Source organism: Amblyomma maculatum, chromosome 11, assembly GCF_055883805.1.
Source record: "Amblyomma maculatum isolate TAMU_Amacu chromosome 11, ASM5588380v1, whole genome shotgun sequence".
In the NCBI taxonomy this organism is placed as follows: Eukaryota; Metazoa; Arthropoda; class Arachnida; order Ixodida; family Ixodidae; genus Amblyomma; species Amblyomma maculatum.
The window spans coordinates 14,511,226-14,531,458 of NC_139354.1; the positions used below are offsets into that span (position 1 = coordinate 14,511,226).

At 48.9% G+C, this 20,233-nt stretch overlaps 1 protein-coding gene across 1 annotated transcript in view; it reads left to right on the plus strand.

Annotated features, from left to right (window-relative positions):
- Positions 1 to 8,492: 8,492 nt before the first annotated feature.
- Positions 8,493 to 20,233, plus strand: part of LOC146172902 (uncharacterized) — a 112,708-nt gene continuing 100,967 nt past the window's right edge. The window contains exons 1-3 of the mRNA XM_084584432.1: positions 8,493 to 8,511; positions 9,167 to 9,255; positions 9,685 to 9,790. Coding sequence (XP_084440558.1) covers positions 8,493 to 8,511; positions 9,167 to 9,255; positions 9,685 to 9,790 — 214 coding nt within the window. The remainder of the gene's footprint in view (positions 8,512 to 9,166; positions 9,256 to 9,684; positions 9,791 to 20,233) is intronic.

Sequence of the window (20,233 nt, forward strand, 5' to 3'; positions counted from 1 at the left end):
CATGCATTTACGGACCATAAGAGTGTGTTTGTCGGGCTGCAAAGAATAAAGTACGACGATTAACCTAAAACCACGTCTCCGTTACTTAGCCCCATCCACACTGAGGCAGCTGCTTAACATGCTTCGCATCCACTGGGCTTAACCTTGATAAGCCTCCAATTTTTTTTTTTTCATTATCTTTCACGGGGTTTTATTTCAGCGTTTTCTGTTTTCATTTGAAGTTCATCAGAAATTCTCTATGATTTGGTACTACACTGAACTGAAGGAACCTTATAATTTTTTTTTTCTGTCTCATCTTTCAAGTGAAAAAATATATAAATACTTTCAATTCCCGTATTTGATAAATAATGGCTGAATTTCGGATCACTTCTAATACCGCGCTGTATATCCTTAGCAATGACGCAGTTTAGATGGGACACGCGGTAAAAACGTTTGTGTATATCACCTGCCATTCTCAATAAAAAAAGGAGTACTAAGCATCCATGCACCATTCGTTGATTTCTTGAAGCCAGCCACAGATCGCTCTCTTTAGAAGACTTTCTGAGGCAATCCCTGTCTGTTTTTCTAAATAGGTGCGAGACTACATGCTCCCACACAAATGAGGATTATTGGTAGCCTAACACGGAACACACATGAAAGTAAAAGCACGATATGCGCATGACTGCTTGACAAGTTATTACGTGAATCTGTTCTTTTTTTTTTATGGAAGACTGTAAAATACTTTCGAAAATTACGCGGCATGCGTATTTTATTGACACATATTTGGCATCACTTTTTTAAGCAGCGAAAAAGTTAGTCTACGTCTGTATTTTCAAACAGCTTTGAAAATGTCGATCTCACACTAACGGAAAATATCACAGGCAAAAATCAAGGATTTAGCGCAGCCTAAACACAAAAACACACGCTAAAGTAGTGTTTGAAATGGTTAGCATGGTGGAATGGTTTGCTTGGCGATTTAGTACTGAATGTTGGAGCAGTTTGACAAAATGTTAAGGGTCTTCAGTTGGTTCGTGTTTGAGGAAAAGATAACTCTTTTTTTTTTGGACGCCTACACACGTGCTTAACGCCATAAAATTGAAGGCACTTATGTCCTCTTCTCAAATCCCTGTTGCAGACTGGCCTTCAACTCAACAAGCAGGTGCATGCTAAATGGGAGGAGAAATGGTACGACTCATCAGAAACACTGCACAATGAACGCCTACGACAAAGGTTTTATGACATCAAATTATATTTTATTGGCATGCAACAACCATACTTTCTGCACAAGCTGCGCATAACACAATAAGGCTTTCTACTTATAATATTTATGAACATGAATATAGAAAGAGCTCAGTACCGAAGGCAGCAGGGTCCTGAAAGAACCTTGGTAGTCCCTTCTTTTTGCCTCCTGTAGAACGCGCTTTTCCGCATTAAGCGTCTTTATGAGGGAAAGCACAACAATTTGTTGCAGGAGAACGTCACCTAACAGTAAAGAGTTGTGAAAATATTTAAAACTCTGATGTAAGATAAATGTGTAACGCAATTGTATTTAATTTCATTTATGTGGAATTATGGGGCAATATGCGTTATACAAAGTAAACCGATGCTATCCCTCCAGCATTTTGATGAAAGGCCGATTTGATGGGTGCCCCCTAAAAGTAAAAGGGAGATAATATGAAGCATAGACTTGATTATTCTGGCATCACATGACAGTATGAACATCCCACTGCTCTGTGATATGCTGTGAAATTCTTTGCACACATCACGCCGAACATATTTTATTGCGGCGGAAACGAATGAGCCACTGCCCTGAAGAGGAAATCAACACACACACACACTGCCAGACCTAGTGGGAACACGTAACCACTCGTATACCTCTAACAGTACGCACATGATAGGTATTTTATAAACAACGTATCCCAATCACTGAAGCAAGAACACAAAATGTTCAAGGGAAAGGATAATTCCTAGGAGAAAAGAAAAAGTCTTTTAAAGTTATCATGTTTTGAGGTACAAAAATGTGTAGTACTTTGGACCAATAAAGTGTGATAAGGCGAAAGTTAGTGTTTTGAAACTTTACTGATTCCTGGTTTTACGCTGTCAGCTTCTGTAAGCTGTGTAGTGCGGCGTTCGAAGATTCGTCAAATGAAAGGCGCCGCACGGACCCCTGGATCGCTATTACACGATAGTGTATAAAGCCCCGCTTTAACCGAGCCTTATGAACGTGCATGCCTGGCCTAGGGATAACATGAATGCAAGGACTCTGGCAGGCTGATTCTAATATCACCCTCCCATATGAAAGGGGGGGGGGGGGGGGGAGGGTTCCCCATTTGGCAGCGCATGCTAAATGTAATGTCAGAAATCCCTACGTTCAATTAGTGCTCGGCCATTTCAGCAACCGGCTACCGCTTCCCACGCATCGAACGCGTAATAAGGCTTACGCCTTAAGACGTCCCCCTTTGGAAGGCGTGGGCACAGGGTCGCCCACCTTGACCTATGGTGGCCGTCAACATGGTTGACGTTACGTGACCTAGGGCGGCCGCAAAGTATGACATCTTCTGAGAACGACAGTATGAGCCATTAAATGCTTTCGTCTTAAAAAAATGTTGAAAATGGTTCATGTATCAGCATGAGTGTTCTAAAGTGGTAGCCTTGTGACATGAATGATGATAATAATAAGTGCTACCTAATTAAAAATGACAAAAGATTATCACGTCATTCACGATCGTTAGCTTCAGTTAGCGCTAAAGCCACGGGAGCAGACTTGTATGTCATCCAAATGGTTTTCAGCCTTCCCTTATGGGACCTCTCTCTCTCTTCGTCCTCAGGGTATGTGCCAGATACGGCACCTTTGTTTCTCTACAGATGTATATAATTTGCATATTTCACCATCACTGGGATTGCCCTGCTTTTTCAACTGGACGCTCCGAGATCGAACCCTAAAGCCTGGACTACCGCTCCGTTCTAGCAACTGACTCTAACACACAAATCATATTTGCAAACTATGGCACACTTAGTGGCCTGGCCAGTGCAAATGGGACATGAAAAACGACTTGTGCATACACTGGAGATTCTGCCTACTCCCCAATACCCCCATCCATAGTCATGAGCCTCCATAGAAAATGAAGGACTTTGGCCTCAACTCAAATCAGAAAGATGGCAATAGGTTGCCAAGGGTTAGCGGCCGTCCTTTTAAGCAGGGGGCGGCTAGTCGTGTCGCTCGTCTGTACCGCTCGAAATAAAGTTTCCCCACCACCAAGACTAGGCAGCGCTACTGCTACTTGCTGCGGCGGGGGCTAGCCTGCCACCGCAATTTTATCGGTTGGAGGCCGTCATTGCACCCGCTACCGTTTCGGTGGTGGACAACCGCTGTTGCGACACGCGTCTTTCTCTCCCTCTTCTTTTATTGCGAAAGCAATACTGCTAGCACTTTTCTGCCGTCGGTGGAGGTCGTTCCTTCGCTCCGGCGCACGACCACGTGACAGCGTGATGTCACGAGCAGAGGAGAGCAGGGGCCCTGTCACAAGCTGCTTCACTTATTATACAGCGGAAGATGCGGGAGCTTATGGCTGGAATGTAGAGCGAAATTCACGGGACTCCGTCGCTCCTCTGGACAAGATTCGACAAGCCGATGGGGCAGCGACCGCCTGTCCTTGACGCGGCTGCTGCATAGTCGGCCGAGGGTATAAAATAACCGACAGCAGCACGCCCTCACCAGTGCGTTTGGGAAGATTCAAACTTCCGGCCACTCCGCGGTGCTCCGAAAGCGTATTGTGTTCTTCGGGCCCGCGATCGACGCATCGTCCTCTGCACCCGTACGGCCGCCGCTACCGAGCAACACAGCCTTCGACGCCTCAGCAAACAAGAAAGACGTGAGAATTTCATTCGCCACGGACTGTTGTTCAATCGAACATTATTTTCGCTTTGTTAACTTTTGACCTGACTTAGTAGTATTTTACGCTGTGTTCTTATGTAACTTTTGCTCATACTTATAATATCTGAAATACCTGCTTTATTATCTTTATAGTCTTCATATTTTTATCACAGTGTTTTGTTCATTGTCGGGTTATTTTTTTTTCTCTTATCATTTATTTCTTCGTCTTTATCAATATCTTGTCGTGGCGTTGTATTCTCTTTCATTGTACTCTATTATTATCAGTGTAATTTTGGTCTGCTATTTATAAGCCTTCAATTGTTTGTAAAAGAAAGTGACCTATTTGTACTTATTCCTCAATCACACACCGACACACGTGCTTCACGGGTTGACCGGCCTAACTTTTAAATGTGTTCACAACCCTCATAGAGGAACGACGAGTAATCGTAAAGAGGATCCCGCACCTCTTGTGACCGTAAAGGCGGGGGTTTGTGACAGGCCCCAACTCGTCTCTTCGGCCGTAGTCGTTCCTTCGCTGGGCGGCTGGGCCAACTTTGCCTGGGCGCGGCGGCTACCATGTGACAGCGTGACGTCACGACCAGAGGAGAGCAGGGGCCCCAACTGCTTCTGCTGCTGTGGCTGTAGGAAAAAGGAAAAGAAAATGCACAAGCCTGCTACTGGCTCTGTAGCTAAGGCCACCTCCGCTGCCTCGGGCGGACAGAAGATAAAATAGAGAAGAAAAAAAAGAGGGAGAGAAAGACGCGCGCCGCAACAACGGCCTTCGTCCACCATCACCGAAGCGTTGGCGGGTGCAATGCCGGCCTACAACAAATAAAAATTCGGTGGCTGGCTAGCCCCCGCCACGAGCGGCGTTGGCCCACCGTCCCAACCCCGTGGGGCCAAGAACTGCTACCAGGGCCCCAACTCATCTCTTCGGCCGCAGTCGTTCCTTCGCTTGGCGCGGCGGCTACCACGTGAAGGCCACCTCGGAACGCCGCGTGAGGGTGCTCGCTAGGAGAGGATAAATGGGGCACCGCAGGCGCGCTCCGCTTAGTCATGTCATGTCTGAGGAGTTGTACAAGGCGTCGCTGGAGCGACGTGTTGCGCGCAAACGCCGGCGCCTTGCCGAGGAGGCAGATGAAGAAAGGCAAGAGCGGTTGGCTAAGCAACGCATCTATGCCGCAGAATGGCGAGCCCGTAATTACCAGTGTTCAGACCAAGAGTGACTACTTTATGGACCACCAAAGCGTGCTTATTGGAATAAACAAACAGTAGAAACCATGTTGTGTCCAGAGTCATAGCCAGGCCATGCCAGAGTAAATCCTTGTTCTTGTTGTTGTGGCTGTAGGAAGAAGGAAAAGAAAATGCACGGGCCTGCTACTGGCTCTGTAGCTGAGCCGCTGCCTCGTGCAGACAGAAGAGATTTATTTATAGGAAGGGAAAGGCGCGGTAACTGTCCCACTTGTTTTCTGTGGCCACCGCAACCGCGCCGTAAGGGAAGGAAGGAAGGCGAGAGTGAAAGTGGAAAGAGAGAAAGAGGAGTCGTAGTGGAGGGCTACGGAGTAATTTCGACCACCTGGGGATCTTTAACGTGCGCTGACATCGCACAGCACACGACGCCTCTTCGTTTCGCCTCCATCGAAACGCAGCCGCCGAGGGCGCATAACTGATTCACGACGTAAGGAAAGAGAGGAAGGTGGTGCGAAAGCGGAAAGAGAGAAACGGGGCATAAAAAAATAACTGATTTATTTATAGGAAGGGAAAGGCGCAGTAACTGTCTCACTTGTTTTCTGTCGACACCGCAACCGCGCCGTAAGGGAAGGGAGGAGGGTGGGAGTTAAAGTGGAAAGAGAGAAAGAGGAGCCGTAGTGGAGGGCTACGGAGTAATTTCGACCACCTGGGGATCTTTAACGTGCGCTGACATCGCACAGCACACGGACGCCTCTTCGTTTTGCCTCCATCGAAACGCAGCCGCCGAGGTTGGGTTCGAACCTGGGTACTCCGGCACAGTAGTCGGGCGTCTTACCACTGCACCACCCCGGCGGGGCAGACAGAAGAGAAAATAGAGTATAAAGAAAAGGAAGAGGGAAAGAAAGACGCGCGCCGCAGCAACAGCCGTCGTCCACCACCGAAGCGGTGGCGGGTGCAATGACGGCCTACAACAGATAAAATTTCGGTGGCAGGCTAGCCCCCGCCGCAAGCGGCGGTGACCTACCTGCCCCAGCCCCATCAATAAATCATTTCCCATAGCCTGGGCTATGCCTTTACCTGAACAAAAGGCGTCGCGCAACTGCAGCGACGGCGCGCTCCAATTGTTCGCTCCGGGATCCGGCAGGCACAGAAAAAATAGAGGCTATGCCTTTACTTGAACAAAAGGCGAAGCCATGCCAAACCACCAGCAGAGCCAAGCGCAGCCAGGGAGGTATTGCTTTCGCAATCACTCAGGTTTAACCAGAGCTAAGCCACAGCTAATTTTAGAGCGCAGCTCTTTGGCGCTCGTTCCTGGGTTTCGCGTCGGCGTCGGCCTCGTAACCAGCGTCTCCCCACTTTCATCCCCCCAGTTCGAGCCGGCGCTTGGCAACCGAAGCCTCGCAGGAAGCGCGGAGCAGCCGGAGAACACAACGAAAGGAAGGGGGTTTGGGGGGGGGGGGAGGGGTCGCCGGAGGAAGTGCTAGCAGCGACTGTCTGATGCCGCTGCCGCCGCTAGCGAGTCAAGACAACGTGACCGCGTAGATAATAATAATTGGTTCACAGGAAGGGAAAGGCGTAGTATCTGTCACACGAGTTTGTAGACACCTGAACCGCGCCGTAAGGAAAGGGACGAAGGTGGGAGTTAAAGTGTAAAGAGAGAAAGAGGAGCCGTAGTGGAGGGCTACGGAGTAATTTCGACCACTTGGGGATCTTTAACGTGCGCTGACATCGCACAGCACACGGACGCCTCTTCGTTTCGCCTCCATCGAAACGCAGCCGCCGAGGTCGGGTTCGAACCTGGGTATTCCGGACAGTAGTCGGGCGTCTTACCACTGTACCACCCCGGCGGGGCATGACCGCGTAGAAAAACTGATTTATTTTTTATAGGAAGGGAAAGGCGCGGTAACTGTCTCACTTGTTTTCTGTGGACACCGCAACCAAGCCGTAAGGGAAGGAAGGAAGGAAGGCGAGAGTGAAAGTGGAAAGAGAGAAAGAGGAGTCGTAGTGGAGGGCTACGGAGTAATTTCGACCACCTGGGGATCTTTAACGTGCGCTGATATCGCACAGCACACGGACGCCTCTTCGTATCCCGTTCCTCTCGCTCGTAACGTGTCCCACGGCTGTGACAACCTCGCGAGGCACTTGTATAGATCTCGTCTTTGAGAATCAAGCATTGGTGTACCAAGTCGAACATATATCAGTCTATTTCTCCGACCACTAAGCTTCCTTCATGACTGTCAAGAACTGTTAGTGGAGTCTTTGTTAAAGGAATACGTGTGAAAAATAAAAAAAAATTCTGTGATAGCGCATACATGTGTTGCTCGATTTCTTTGCCTCAATCTATCGAAAAGGTGAAACAGCTTATTTGCTGCGCTCAAATTTCGCATTAGGAAGTAACGTAATCGTGGGTAACTTTTTCTTCCTTCTCTACTTTCTCTTCTCTCCGCCCGAGGCAGCGGAGGTGCCCCGCCAGGATGGTGCAGTGGTAAGACGCCCGACTACTGTGCCGGAGTACCCGGGTTCGAACCCGACCTCGGCGGCTGCGTTTCGATGGAGGCGAAACGAAGAGGCGTCCGTGTGCTGTGCGATGTCAGCGCACGTTAAAGATCCCCAGGTGGTCGAAATTACTCCGTAGCCCTCCACTACGGCTCCTCTTTCTCTCTTTCCACTTTCATTCCTACCTTCCTTCCTTCCCTTACGGCGCGGTTGCGGTGTCCACAGAAAACAAGTGAGACAGTTACCGCGCCTTTCCCTTCCTATAAATAAATAAATAAATCAGGCAGCGGAGGTATCAACAGCAAGAAGCCATCCGCCTTGCGGCTGAGACCGTGAAGCAACAATGTATCTTTTGCGAGGCTTCTAGTAGGGCTACCTTAGGCCTGCGTGACGGAGGTTCCAAAAAGGAGTTTCATTTCGGTGAAAATAAGAAGTTTTATTGATGATCAGGTACAGAGCCAGCGGCAGGCCCGTGAATTTTTATTTCCTTCTTTCTTCAGTCGCAATTTTTTTGGCGGCCTAGCACGCAAATATCACTCAGGATCACGTGCGCGTGCCGAAGCTGCACGAGCGCTGACACAGTTCAAGCCCCGACCATAAACCGACGTTATAGGACGCCACTCAGCTTGCAACGGTTGACGCTGCAGGTCTCCTAGCATCGCCGGGACGCGAGTACAAAGGCCAACGTTGTAGCGGCGTCGACAAAAGATTCAGGGAGCCATCCTGCCGGGCAGCTTATCCAGCTGTGGCCAAACCGTACGCCACCAGGGCTGTTGCAAAGGATGTTTTGCACAGATCCGCCGAGCGGCGATCGAGAAGGCCGACCAATAGTGCTATTGGTTCCCAAAGCGCCAGCGTTGCAACCACAAGCACTGTCTCGGCGTCCGATGCCTGAATGCTGCTCCCAGCCGGTTTTCCATGAGAGCATCCAGTATAGCACGGCAGACCCGGGATGCGTTGCACCCACAGTGGTACGTATTGGCTTACCACAATCGTACACCGTTGCAGAATGGATTCTTTTGTAGCATTTTAGTTATATAGAATTTAATAGATATAGCATTTATATAGCGTTTATATTTATAAATTGCTATAAAAGCAGTTTATAGGCTCTAAGTCTGTTGCCCTACATTCACCAGACATATGTAGTCATTTGTTACCATCCGCACCTACTGCAAAACAAAACGTTTAAGAAGCTCGTCAAATTTTGTTGGAGAGCATGGCAACCACTACGGCTACCCTGCGCGTGTAAGACACTAGTTTAGATTTTGCGTCTGCCGCAAAAATCGCATTTGTAGTTGCTAAATAGGTTTGGTTTGGTTTGGTTTGTGGGGTTTGTCCCAAAGCAACTCAGGCTATGAGAGACGCCGTGGGTGAGGACTCCGGAAATTTCGACCACCTGGGGTTCTTAACGTGCACTGACATCGCACAGCACAAAGACGCCTTTGTGAATACGCTGCAAGACTAGACTGAAATACCGGTGTAGACCGAGGCACCTTCCTTCTAGGGTATGTTTGTGAAGTGGTCATGTTCCCTAATATGTCGGAACCTAGGCCTACGGATTGCGCGTCACCAACGAAGGCTGCTTGGCCTTCCATGACAGTCATGTAAACTGTGGCACCCATTCAGGTGCGTTCAACGACGAACCAGGAGAGACGCCCGCTACCGCCCCATTCTTCACTCAAGCCATGGAACATCGTGCTGGTGAACCGCAGATGGTGAGCACCCCACTTACTTTCCTTCCCCTGCCAACGCGACGCAAGTCACGTATATAAAGCATGGAGGAGGATTACTGCGCCTTTTCAATTTTCCCTAACCTGCTTTACCTCCATGTTCCTCTGAAAATCACTACACCATAAAAGCTATCAGAGTAGTCAGAGCTGTTTTCATATCTCGAGGAACGTATGGCAATAGAGATTCTCTTGTTTATGCAGCATTGAGGAGCGGTCCATCCGACGTCCGAGACGCCGCGCTTACAAACGGCCCTTTTACATCGGCGCGACCGCTGTGGCGGAGCTGCAAGTCGCCCGCTTTGGGGCAGTGACTGACCGTATACTTCCCGGTAGAGCGGGGCAGGAGAAGGAGCTTTTCTGGCCAGCGAAAGTGGTCAGCGCCACCCGCGCCAGTGACTGCTGGTGCCTCTGCAGCATCGTCAGATGGACGGGGTGTCGTCTTGCGCGTCACAAGCCCCTGGCGAGGAGTATCGACGGGATCAAGACTCCGATGGCGCCTCGCAGCGGCCCAGCGACACAGGTAAGCGGAATTCTTCTTTAACCAAGGCCGACAGGAGGCATTGTGAAATACAGGGTACTACAGGTCAAGACCGACTGAAATACAGACCTGCACAAAAAACCGGGTCCTATGGGACCTCGTGCGCCAACTTTCGTTACCTTTCTCGTCGTTGAGGGCGCTCGGTTGACCTGTTCGTCTGTCATTTTCACTATCATCAAATCACAAATTAATATAAACAAACTGTACCCAAATTAAAAAAAAAAGATCTTTGCCCAGGTTATACTTCTAAAATTTTGCCTTTTTGTATTTTAGCGGCCAGTGTTTATCTTTACGATGTTTTTATCTCGCTAGAAGACATACCGCGATTCCGCTTTGTGCGACGGCACTGCAGTTACTGACTGCACATGCGCAGAACAGGTGCTTGTGCATTACAGCGTGGACAGATAAATAAACTATAACGACGAAGAAAAATGACAGACCTAATAGACCCTTCTTATTAACAGGTTTACAGTAGCGCCAGGTTAACCGTAGTGTTCGTTCCCTAGCGGCGAAGGCTATAAACTAGAAGGTGCGCGCTGGAGCAGTGCTATCTGTGCAGGTCTGTATTTCAGTCGGTCTTGCTACAGGTAACATTAGGGTGCCTCGATGTCAGCGCCGCCGCGCGCTACATGTTCTTGTTGTTGTGGCTGTAGGAAGAAGGAAAAGAAAATGCTACATGTTGTTGTTGTGGCTGTAGGAAGAAGGAAAAGAAAATGCACGGGCCTGCTACTGGCTCTCTAGCTGAGCCACCACCGCTGCCTTGTGCGGACAGGAGAGAAAAGAGAGAAGAAAGGAAAAAGAAGAGGGAGAGAAAGACGCGCGCCGCAACAACAGCCGTCGTCCGCCACCGAAGCAGTAGCGGGTGCAATGACGGCCTACAACAGATAAAATTTCGGTGGTAGGCAAGCCCCGCCGCAAGCGACGGTGACCTCCCAGCCACATCAGGGGAGTCACGCGCGCTACATAGTCACCCAGGTTACATATCTGTGGAACGCTGTGTCGCGACATGCCCGTCAACGAAGCAATTAATGTAAAACTGATATCCACTCGGCCTCCGCCTGATATGTAGTGTAAAATTAAAGCTTGCTCGCGCAACGCTTAGCTTACAGTTCCTGCACTAGCAACAAAGCTATGCTAAAAGCTAGCTCTAAACTTGGCTCCCTTTCCTCTTTCACTCTGTTTCTTCCCTTCAGTTACGGCGTGGTACAGGCCTCGACGTGAAAATTGTAAAATATAATACGCCTTTCCTTTCCTATTAGCCAATACACAGTATACGTTTACTACTAAGCCTCTCTTCGCGCACGTCTCAGAATACTAAAATGGAAAACAAAAAATGAGAGGGTCTCTTAGATGTCTCTTAATAAAAGAATGACGAAATCCTATCCTTCCTCTCCTATCGTTCGACTCTTATCGTTTGCCTCTTATTGGGGTTCGTTGGAGACCTAAATAGATTATTGGAATCGATTTAAAGGGATGGAAAGGCGCAGTATCTACCAAACTCTCTATGACAAGTGTGTCTGGACGGTACAACATAGTTCCTGTCACGTGACGCGCGTTCATGTGTGAGATTGCAGATGGCAGGGACGCTAGACAAGAACACATCTCGCGGAATATCGCGGAATATGACATATATCGCGCACACTCTCACGCAAAGGATTTCATTTCATTAGCCTAGAAAGGATTTCGCCTTAGACAAATATCAGTGCTTGGGCGCGCCTTAGTCGACCTCGGCTGAGTTTTTCGTCTGCTCAATTTCATTTTATCTGGCTGCTCATCCCACTTGCTGTCATAACAGTGCGCGCATATAGCTTTCATTCAGCATACAGTTTGTTGCACGCGGTATGTGCAAAAGGATTTTTGAACACTGACATATACTCTGAGACAAATGGTACAGATAGCTTCGTCAAAAGGGCATCTTCGACTAGGCCTGTTATGGCACCCACAGTCGCCAAACGTGGAGAGAAACAACCGTGCTATCGCGTCTTGTAGACCTTTTTCCAGTAGCGTACCCCTCTTGCGGGCCGCGAGACGAAGTAGGAGTGACGAGACGGTTAACCGAAAATTTGTGCAGAAATTCGTTGCTAGTAGTGGGGTGGGCTTATTTTCGACACAATAGTTGAGTGCAGGGCTGGCCTCGCCTAGCCTGCGCAGAGACGCGTGAGTCATCTGTGAACGTACCCTGACACACTACCCTGCCTCCGCCCCTCCCCGCCTTTTACTCCCTGTAAACCATGACAATGACAACAGGAAGCTGGAGAATCTGGCCCTGTCTTCTCAGATAAGGCAAGCTAGGGTACGCGGGGGCAATAAAATGCGTCCATAACGAAGGCCTGGAAGATGCTAACACGGCACGCAATTATCGTGCAGCCGTTCGTCGCGTCCATGAAGCGAGGCACGTCGTTTCTTGGAAAAGCACGTGCCGCGAAGCCCTCCACCGATTTTCGCGTGGCATTCCGGCGAAAATGACGGTAGAGGAGGCTTCGCACATGCGCAGTAGAGCTATTTGAAAGAGGTTCATTAGTAAGCCATGCCTTAACGTCTACCAATTACCAATATTTTTATGGCGATAGGTTTGGTTTGGTTTTGTGGGGTTTAACGTCCCAAAGCGACTCAGACTATGAGAGACGCCGTAGTGGAGAACTCCGGAAATTTCGACCACCTGGGGTTCTTTAACAGCATTATTTGCCCCATTCTCTGTGTGATAAACAAATGTCCTCAACGGGCCAAATTATTCCATAGAGGTCATTGTCTTCAATTTGAGACGCCAGGTCATTTCCTTTCACAGCGATCCTAGAAAAGCCTACTTTCTGAAACGTTAGATTAAACTTCGTCCACACCGCCATTGGAGCCCTTCCTTAGAGCAGTGTTGCTCAAATGGTACTCTGCGGATCCCTGGGGGTCAGCGAAGTAATTTTTTGTAGTGCGCGAAGCGCAATCCAGCAGAACAAAAAGGTTCGCACGATTGCTCTGGCCAGGTTAGACAAGGCTTGCAGGGTTTAAAACGCGACAGGACGTCAGGTGTAGGTAACCTAATAGTTTCGGTCTCAAGATGCTTCAGCGCACATGGTGACAGGATTGCAACTGATGGACCTCGTGTTCACCTCGTGTTCACAGGAGGGCAAAACGCAGAGCGAAGGAGAGCGTGACAGAGAGACCGTCTATGTCGTTCGCTGATGTTGGCATCGAGGCAGCTCGTGCCCTAGTTCCTCTGCTGGATGGGGCTGGAATGCAAAGCATCTCGATTCCGACGGGCAAGCAGTATGGTGTTCGGAGGGGTCGAATGCGTTCTAGTGGCATGCATAGCCGCGCTGACGCATCGCCTTTTCCCCACGGCCTCTTCAGATCATGGCGCGCTGTAGTGACAAGGGCGCATTTTTAAAGGCCCAGTTCCCAATTTCTCGACAAGCCCTCAGGACGGCGGAAACAGTGAACACGAGGTCCATCAGTTGCAATCCTGTCACCATGTGCGCTGAAGCATCTTGAGACCGAAACTATTAGGTTACCTACACCTGACGACCTTCCTGCACCATCAGAGAGCGATAGTAATCAAATCAGCCACTGATAATTAGGCAAGGTTGTTACGATTTGATTAGTGATAGTCATATTTAGTCGTAGTTATGCATTTTGTGAACACATATATTTGTATTGCTGCCTTCGCCCCAAGAAGGGTTAAGGACTTGTCAAGTTGTCACGCTTTTGTCCATCAACTAACTGCACATATAATTGAAATAAGTCTTCTTCGAGGTATAGACATCGTTATTGTTAGTCATTGCGATATTTAGTCATTCCTAGTCGTATTTTCATATTTTCTCATAGCCCTGCCGGGGTGGCGCAGTGGTTACGGCGCTCGACTACTGTGCCCAAGGAAGCGGGATCGAATGCAGGTTTCGGCGGCTGCGTTTCGCTGGAAGCGAAACGGAGTGGCGTCCATGTGGTGTGCGATGTCAGTGCACGTTAAAGAATCCCAGGTGGTCAAAATTTCCGGAGGCCACCACTACGGCGTCTCTCATAGCCTGAATCGCTTTGGGACGTTAAACCCCACCAAACCAAACCAAACCATATTTTATCATAATCGTGGTTGCAGCGTCTGCTGTCATAGTACGTGAATGTAGATGGCGCCACTGCATGCCCAGGAGAGGAATGATTTCGAATTTTCCTTTTGTATCAAGGTTGAAGTTTTTGTATCGGATGTATACATAGGTTTCGGTCAAACGGGTAGCATTTTCTAACTCTGTGCGAGGCTGCGCTGAGTATTCTTATGGAGGACGTGATGAAGGCTTGAAGCACTTACTGTATTATGTAGAAAATATCGGGAGCAAGCTTTCTGCGACTCTCGCTTTTCAGTTGAATACCGTATTAATCATTTGTTTGCATTTCTGGCTCAGGAGCTGTCCATGGGGCGGAATGTCTTCCGCGGTCACACCGTCGACAGTCGAGAACATGTACCCTGCTCACCCCATGAGATGGTGTTAGCGGTGCTAACATGCCCCATGGCACAATGACATCTCAACCGTGGCAGCACGGCTCCTAGGACGACATAGGTATGTTGCATTACCCGCATTTCTCCGCCCCTTGCATTACAGTGTAAGTACCGTCATTGTCAAAAGTGTAGAGCTCAGTGGGTCTGCTTCTGAGCCCTTTCGTTCGGCTTGTAATGCATTTCCAGAGTTCGCCATCTCTTGATGGTAAGCTTTTTGTCTACACTCCTTCAACGGGAAGGACCTCCACCTATATTAGAGAGTTTTAGCGTACCGTGATCCGCGATCCGCTACCGTGATCCGCCACAGCGCGTTCTACTGCGCATGCCCAGACTCTCTTGACGCCAATAGATGGCGCCACATACTGGATGCCGGCACACAGACCTGCCGCGTCGGGACCAATCAGCTTGAGCGCCCCGCCCACCGCCCACCCCGGGCTCTCACTTTTGACAAAGGCTGTACCTCTGTTATAGGGTGCAGCCTGCTTCATCGCGGAGGCCAGTCGCAGCTCTTCCTTGCGACAGTTGTATGCGTAAGATGAGCGCAGTTGTAAAACGCACAGAGGCATCGCCAAATTGCAGGCGCAGAAGTTGATCCCGGCTGCGTCCGCAAAGGTTGTTTTCAACCAGTAGATAATTTTCCCCTCTCCTTAGATGACGGCGTATGTTGCAGAAAATGTGGATTTTTCATCTGCAGATTTCGAAACGCATCCGTTGGTGTTCAAAACCTGTACTGGGCAGGAGTATCTTGAGATAATTTTTAATCTTCTCTCTCTCCTATTTACTGCCACTGTTGTCGCTTTCCTAGATGCCCCCTAGTTTGTTGCGCTACCTTAGTCTCTAGCGTCCTTACCTCAGACTCCGATCATTAAGAAATCGTTCTGATGAGCCCAGCGTAAAATACTTCTTAGCGCACTCGGCTGAGAATCGGAGCGATGGCTGTACCACACTTGTTGTTGGCACAATATTTTCCTTTAAGTGTCATTTCGAAGTGATTTTGTGGTTATACTATTTTGTCGCATTTCATGTTCGCATGGTCTGGTCGTACGAAGCGTGAGGCAAGAAATGCTTATGCATTATAACAGTTTCTTCGGCCGCTGTTTTCTCGTCCGGTTTCCCCAAGAATGAGGAGAGGCCGTAAACTCTTCAGCAGAGACGTCAGGCCGAGTTCGATCATCCAGCAGAGCTTAAAATATCACTTGACTTTTTTTCTTTTTAATCGATTATCTTCGAAATTGCTTTCTTATATGATGTGCCCCTTCGTATATATCTAACAAAATAGCATCGAATTTAAATGCAAAAGCATTTATTATATTATTAATGATGCCTTCAGAGCATTGCATCGTAGTGTACCATCATCCTCAACCATCTGTTAATCCAACATCTTTTACCGTCCGTTAAACCTCCACTGTCTTCCGTGTCATATCCCAGTGTGCTAAATACGACACTGTTCGGACTCCCTGTGAGCTCCTCTGTGATTCGCCTTGTTAGCGTAACTACGCTCGAGCAAATTGAGCGAAATAAAAGTAAAGATATGAGTCTAAATTTTCTATAAATAGCGCAGAATAATGAGAATATAATAACGCACGGAAAGTTAAATATAAAAGTAGCGTCTGTTGCAGCAAAAGCGTTCTGCTTAGGTTTTCGCGTTTCCAGATCGGATATTGCAGGGCTCTGCTGAATTCCAGGAACGATAAACAGAGAGGAGCCTCGCAGCGCTTTGATTCAGCCTGCCTTTCAACCCAATGTAGAATAAATACGAATTCATTCAGTCACTCATTTATTTCTAATTGGGAAAAGTTCGTTTTCATTTCATTTTCTACAACGCGAGAATGCCTAACGTAATTTTAAATTGACCGCTTTGTACTGCCTATGTTACCATACTATACTATTTCAACATAAATATAAGCTGTTTTTTAGTTTATTCCACATAGGTATAAATCATCCTGGTTATCCCTCCGTGATGAAACTGACGAAGAAAAATTGTCCCAGCCCTGTTTTTGTTCAAGGAAATTCAGGATTCTAAGCTTAATAGAGCGCGTTTCTGTTCTATTTTTTTTTTTTTGCTTCTTGGTAGACAAAGGTTTATGAAACTTGCGTAGCAGCATAAAGTTCAAATTTTTTCTCTACCCGCAGTTCCATGCCGTCGAAGGACGGGCTCTGCTTCGAGCGCCGTCCTCCCACACGACCTCGACGACCACCACTACACAGAATGGTCGTCGCTTCGGTGGCAGCGGGAAACGTCGTCTAAGGAGGACCGCATCTGACATCGAATGGGCGTTATGTCAGCTTCTGGTAAACAGAGGGAGACACTTGGGTGTATCTCAAGAGAATGGCTGCTAGTCGTTCTGTGGTTATTAATGTTTTCGAATATTAAAATATTGCGTACGATTCGAATACCAGGTGTCCATATTTCCTTATAAGTCTATATGTACATGTATTGCTGTCCCCCATGCATGTGGTCAACTGATAAATGTTCCGAGGCAGTACTCTGCAGTTAGACCCCCTGGTGTAGGAAGTTACGCATAACTACAAATATGTTACCCTTTATTTTGCCGCCTAGATAAAAACTGGCCAACACCATTCTTCACTCGATAAGCCTGCCCTTCAACTCGCCAAGCACAGAGTCGTCCCGTATGCAAACGCTACGATATTCTCATCTAGGTCTTGCGTATATTATTTTTCCAAAAGCCTAAAAGGAATGCAGTGAAACAGTTGTTTTGCACTTCCTTTGAGCGTGAGAATGGAGAACTATGCGCAGAATAAGAGACAGGGAGAAGCTCTTTCGGCTCTTGCTGATTATATTCGCGCCAAGGTAGGAGATAAATTCTTAAAACCCCAAAACAAAACACCTTCAAGATAAAAGTGTTAAAAAGAAAAAATATTTTGGCCCGGATAGTACTACATTGCAAAAGGAAGATAAAAAAAAAGAGCAGTGCAGAATCTACATTGGAGTAATGCAAAAGCACGTGGGCTGCTGTTGGTTGCTTCTAGTAGCCTAATTCACTTCTTTGCCGATTTTAGTCTTCACCAATCCCTTTCTACGCCCTTTTTCGGCTCTGCTTCTGGTTGCTGACGTCACATCTTCTCCCTCACAGTTACTTCTTTGCCCCTTTTAGTCTTTGGTACTTTCAAATTGCGCGCCAATCTCTTTTTATGCCTTTTTGTGGCTGTACTTTAGTCACATCCTTGAGGTCATATCCACTACCGCACCCGTTTCTCTCTTTCTGCTTTTACACCACCCTCCTCTCTTCTCGTACGGCGTGAATCAGTGAATAAGTTAACCCGCCCCGCCGGGGTGGTGCAGTGGTAAGACGCCCGACTACTGTGCCGGAGTGCCTGGGTTCGAACCCGACCTCGGCGGCTGCGTTTCGACGGAGGCGAAACGAAGAGGCGTCATGTGTTGTGCGATGTCAGCGCACGTTAAAGATCCCCAGGTGGTCGAAATTACTCCATAGCCCTCCAATACGGCTCCTCTTTCTCTCTTTCCACTTTCACTCCTCCCTTTCCTTACGGCGCGGTTGCGCTGTCCACAGAAAACAAGTGAGACAGTTACCACGCCTTTCCCTTCCTATAAATAAATCAGTGAATAAGTTAACCCCTGGCGTCGTGTGCTGTGCGGTCAGCGCACGTTAAAGATCCCCAGGTGGTCGAAATTACTCCGTAGCCCTCCACTACGACTCCTCTTTCTCTCTTTCCACTTTCACTCCCATCTTCCTCCCTTCCCTTACGGCGCGGTTGCGGTGTCCACAAAAAAATTACCGACGATTACGTTACTTCCTAATGCGAAATTTGAGCGCAGCAAATAAGCTGTTTCACCTTTTCGATAGATTGAGGCAAAGAAATCGAACAACATATGTATGCGCTATCACAGAGTTTTTTAGAGCGCGCGAAGAAAGGAATTAAGTTCGAGCCGGCGCTTTGACAACCGGAGACTCGCAGGAAGTGGGGGGAAGGGGGCGGCGTGTACACCCAGCGACAAACGACGGGGGCAGAAGCGCGCGCAGCAAGCGGACAACGCGATAAAGGGAGGAGGGAAGAGATAGCAGCGACTGACTGATGCTGCTGACGCCGTTAGTGAGTCAACCCCAGCAGCGGAGTTGGTTTCAGGGACAACGCCGCCGATGTCGACGCAAACAATCTGATACCCTCGCTTCCCCAGCGCCAAGAACCAGGTCTAGCCGCGAGAAGGTGGTCACGTATTCGTCGACGTGCCGGGGCCTACGTGAAATAACCGGCGCGTCGGCAACTGAAGAGCACCCTATCCGCCACACAGGAACAGGGGGGGGGGGGGGGGGACCCTCCCTCCTCTTTCTGCATGGCGGCGACGGTGTTCTATGCAGTCACGTTATCTTGACTAGCGGCGTCAGCGGCATCCAGCGGTATCAGTCGGTCGCTGCTAGCGCTGGGGGGATGAAAGGGGGGCGGTGTTGGTTACGAGGCCGACGCCGACGCGAAACCCAGGAACGGACGCCAAAGAGCTGCGCTCTTAAAAGAAGTGAGACAGTTACCGCGCCTTTCCCTTCCTATAAAACAGTTTTTTTAAACCCGACGTTTCGATGGAGGCGAAACGAAGTGGCGTCCGTGTGCTGTGCGATGTCAGCGCACGTTAAAGGTCCCCAGGTGGGCGAAATTACTCCGTAGCCCTCCACTACGGCTCCCCTTTCTCTCCACTTTCACACCCACCTTCATCCCTTCCCTTACGGCGCGGTTCAGGTGTCCACAGAGCAAGTGTGACAGATACTGCGCCTTTCCCTTCCTGTTAACCAATTATTAACCCGACCTCGGGAGAGGCGTCCGTGTGCTGTGCGATGTCAGCGTAAGTTAAAGATCCCCAGGTGGTCTAAATTACTCCGTAGCCCTCCACTACGGCTCCTCTTTCTCTCTTTCCACTTTCACCCCCACCTTCCTCCCTTCCCTTACGGCGCGGTTCAGGTGTCCACAGAGCAAGTGTGACAGATACTGCGCCTTTCCCTTTCTGTGAACCAACCAACCAAGCAATACTTCTTTAGCTACCACCTCAGCCCGTGCCATGCCGCGGCCACATAGCCACGCTTGACCTTTCGCGTGACCTCGTTGCGTGACGTCATACCATCTGTGTAAAAACGAGGTCGCACCACACGCTGTCGCCTTGCGCGGCGCATAGCGAGGCTACAGTGCCTAGAATATATTCTAGTCACTGTAGCGAGGCGTTGGCATAGCCACGGCCGCGGCCTGACTCCCGCTCCTCTCACCAGGGGCGCTGCGCGCTATGTGACGTCATACCATCTGCTTAAAAACGAAGCCCCATCTCACGCCGTCACCGGAACAACGGCCGTCGTCCACCCAAGTGGTGGAGTGGTGGAGCGTGCAATGACGGCCTACAACAGATAAAAATTAGTGGTAGGATAGCCCTAGCCGCAAGCGGCGTTGACCTAAATGCCACAGGCCCATTTTCTCCCTCTTCTTTTTTCTCCCTTGTCTATTTTCTCTTCTTTCCGCACGAGGCAGCGGAGGTGGTTCAGCTACAGAGCCAGTAGCAGGCCCGTGCATTTTCTTTTCTTCCTACAGCCACAACGAAACAACAACACGCCGTCGCCTTGCGCGGCGCATAGCCACCGCCGCGGCCTGACTCCCGCTCTTCTCGTCAAGCGCATAAGATGCCGCCTCCAGCCTATGTGCTTCGGCAGGTTGCAAAAGAGAAAGCATCAGCGAGCTACGGAAACAGAAGAACCATAGCCATACTAGCATAAGCATAACCAGAGCATCACCACAAGCGGTACAATAGCAGAACCCACGTATGGCTTCGCAATTACCAGGCTTAACCAAACTAAGCCACAGCCAATTTTTGTCCACAGAACAAGTGCGGCGGATACTGCGCCTTTCCTTTTCTGTGAACCAGTTATTCTAATTAATTAACTTATTAGCCTAATTATTTTTTCTGCAGCAACATTAGGTCAGCCTCTATC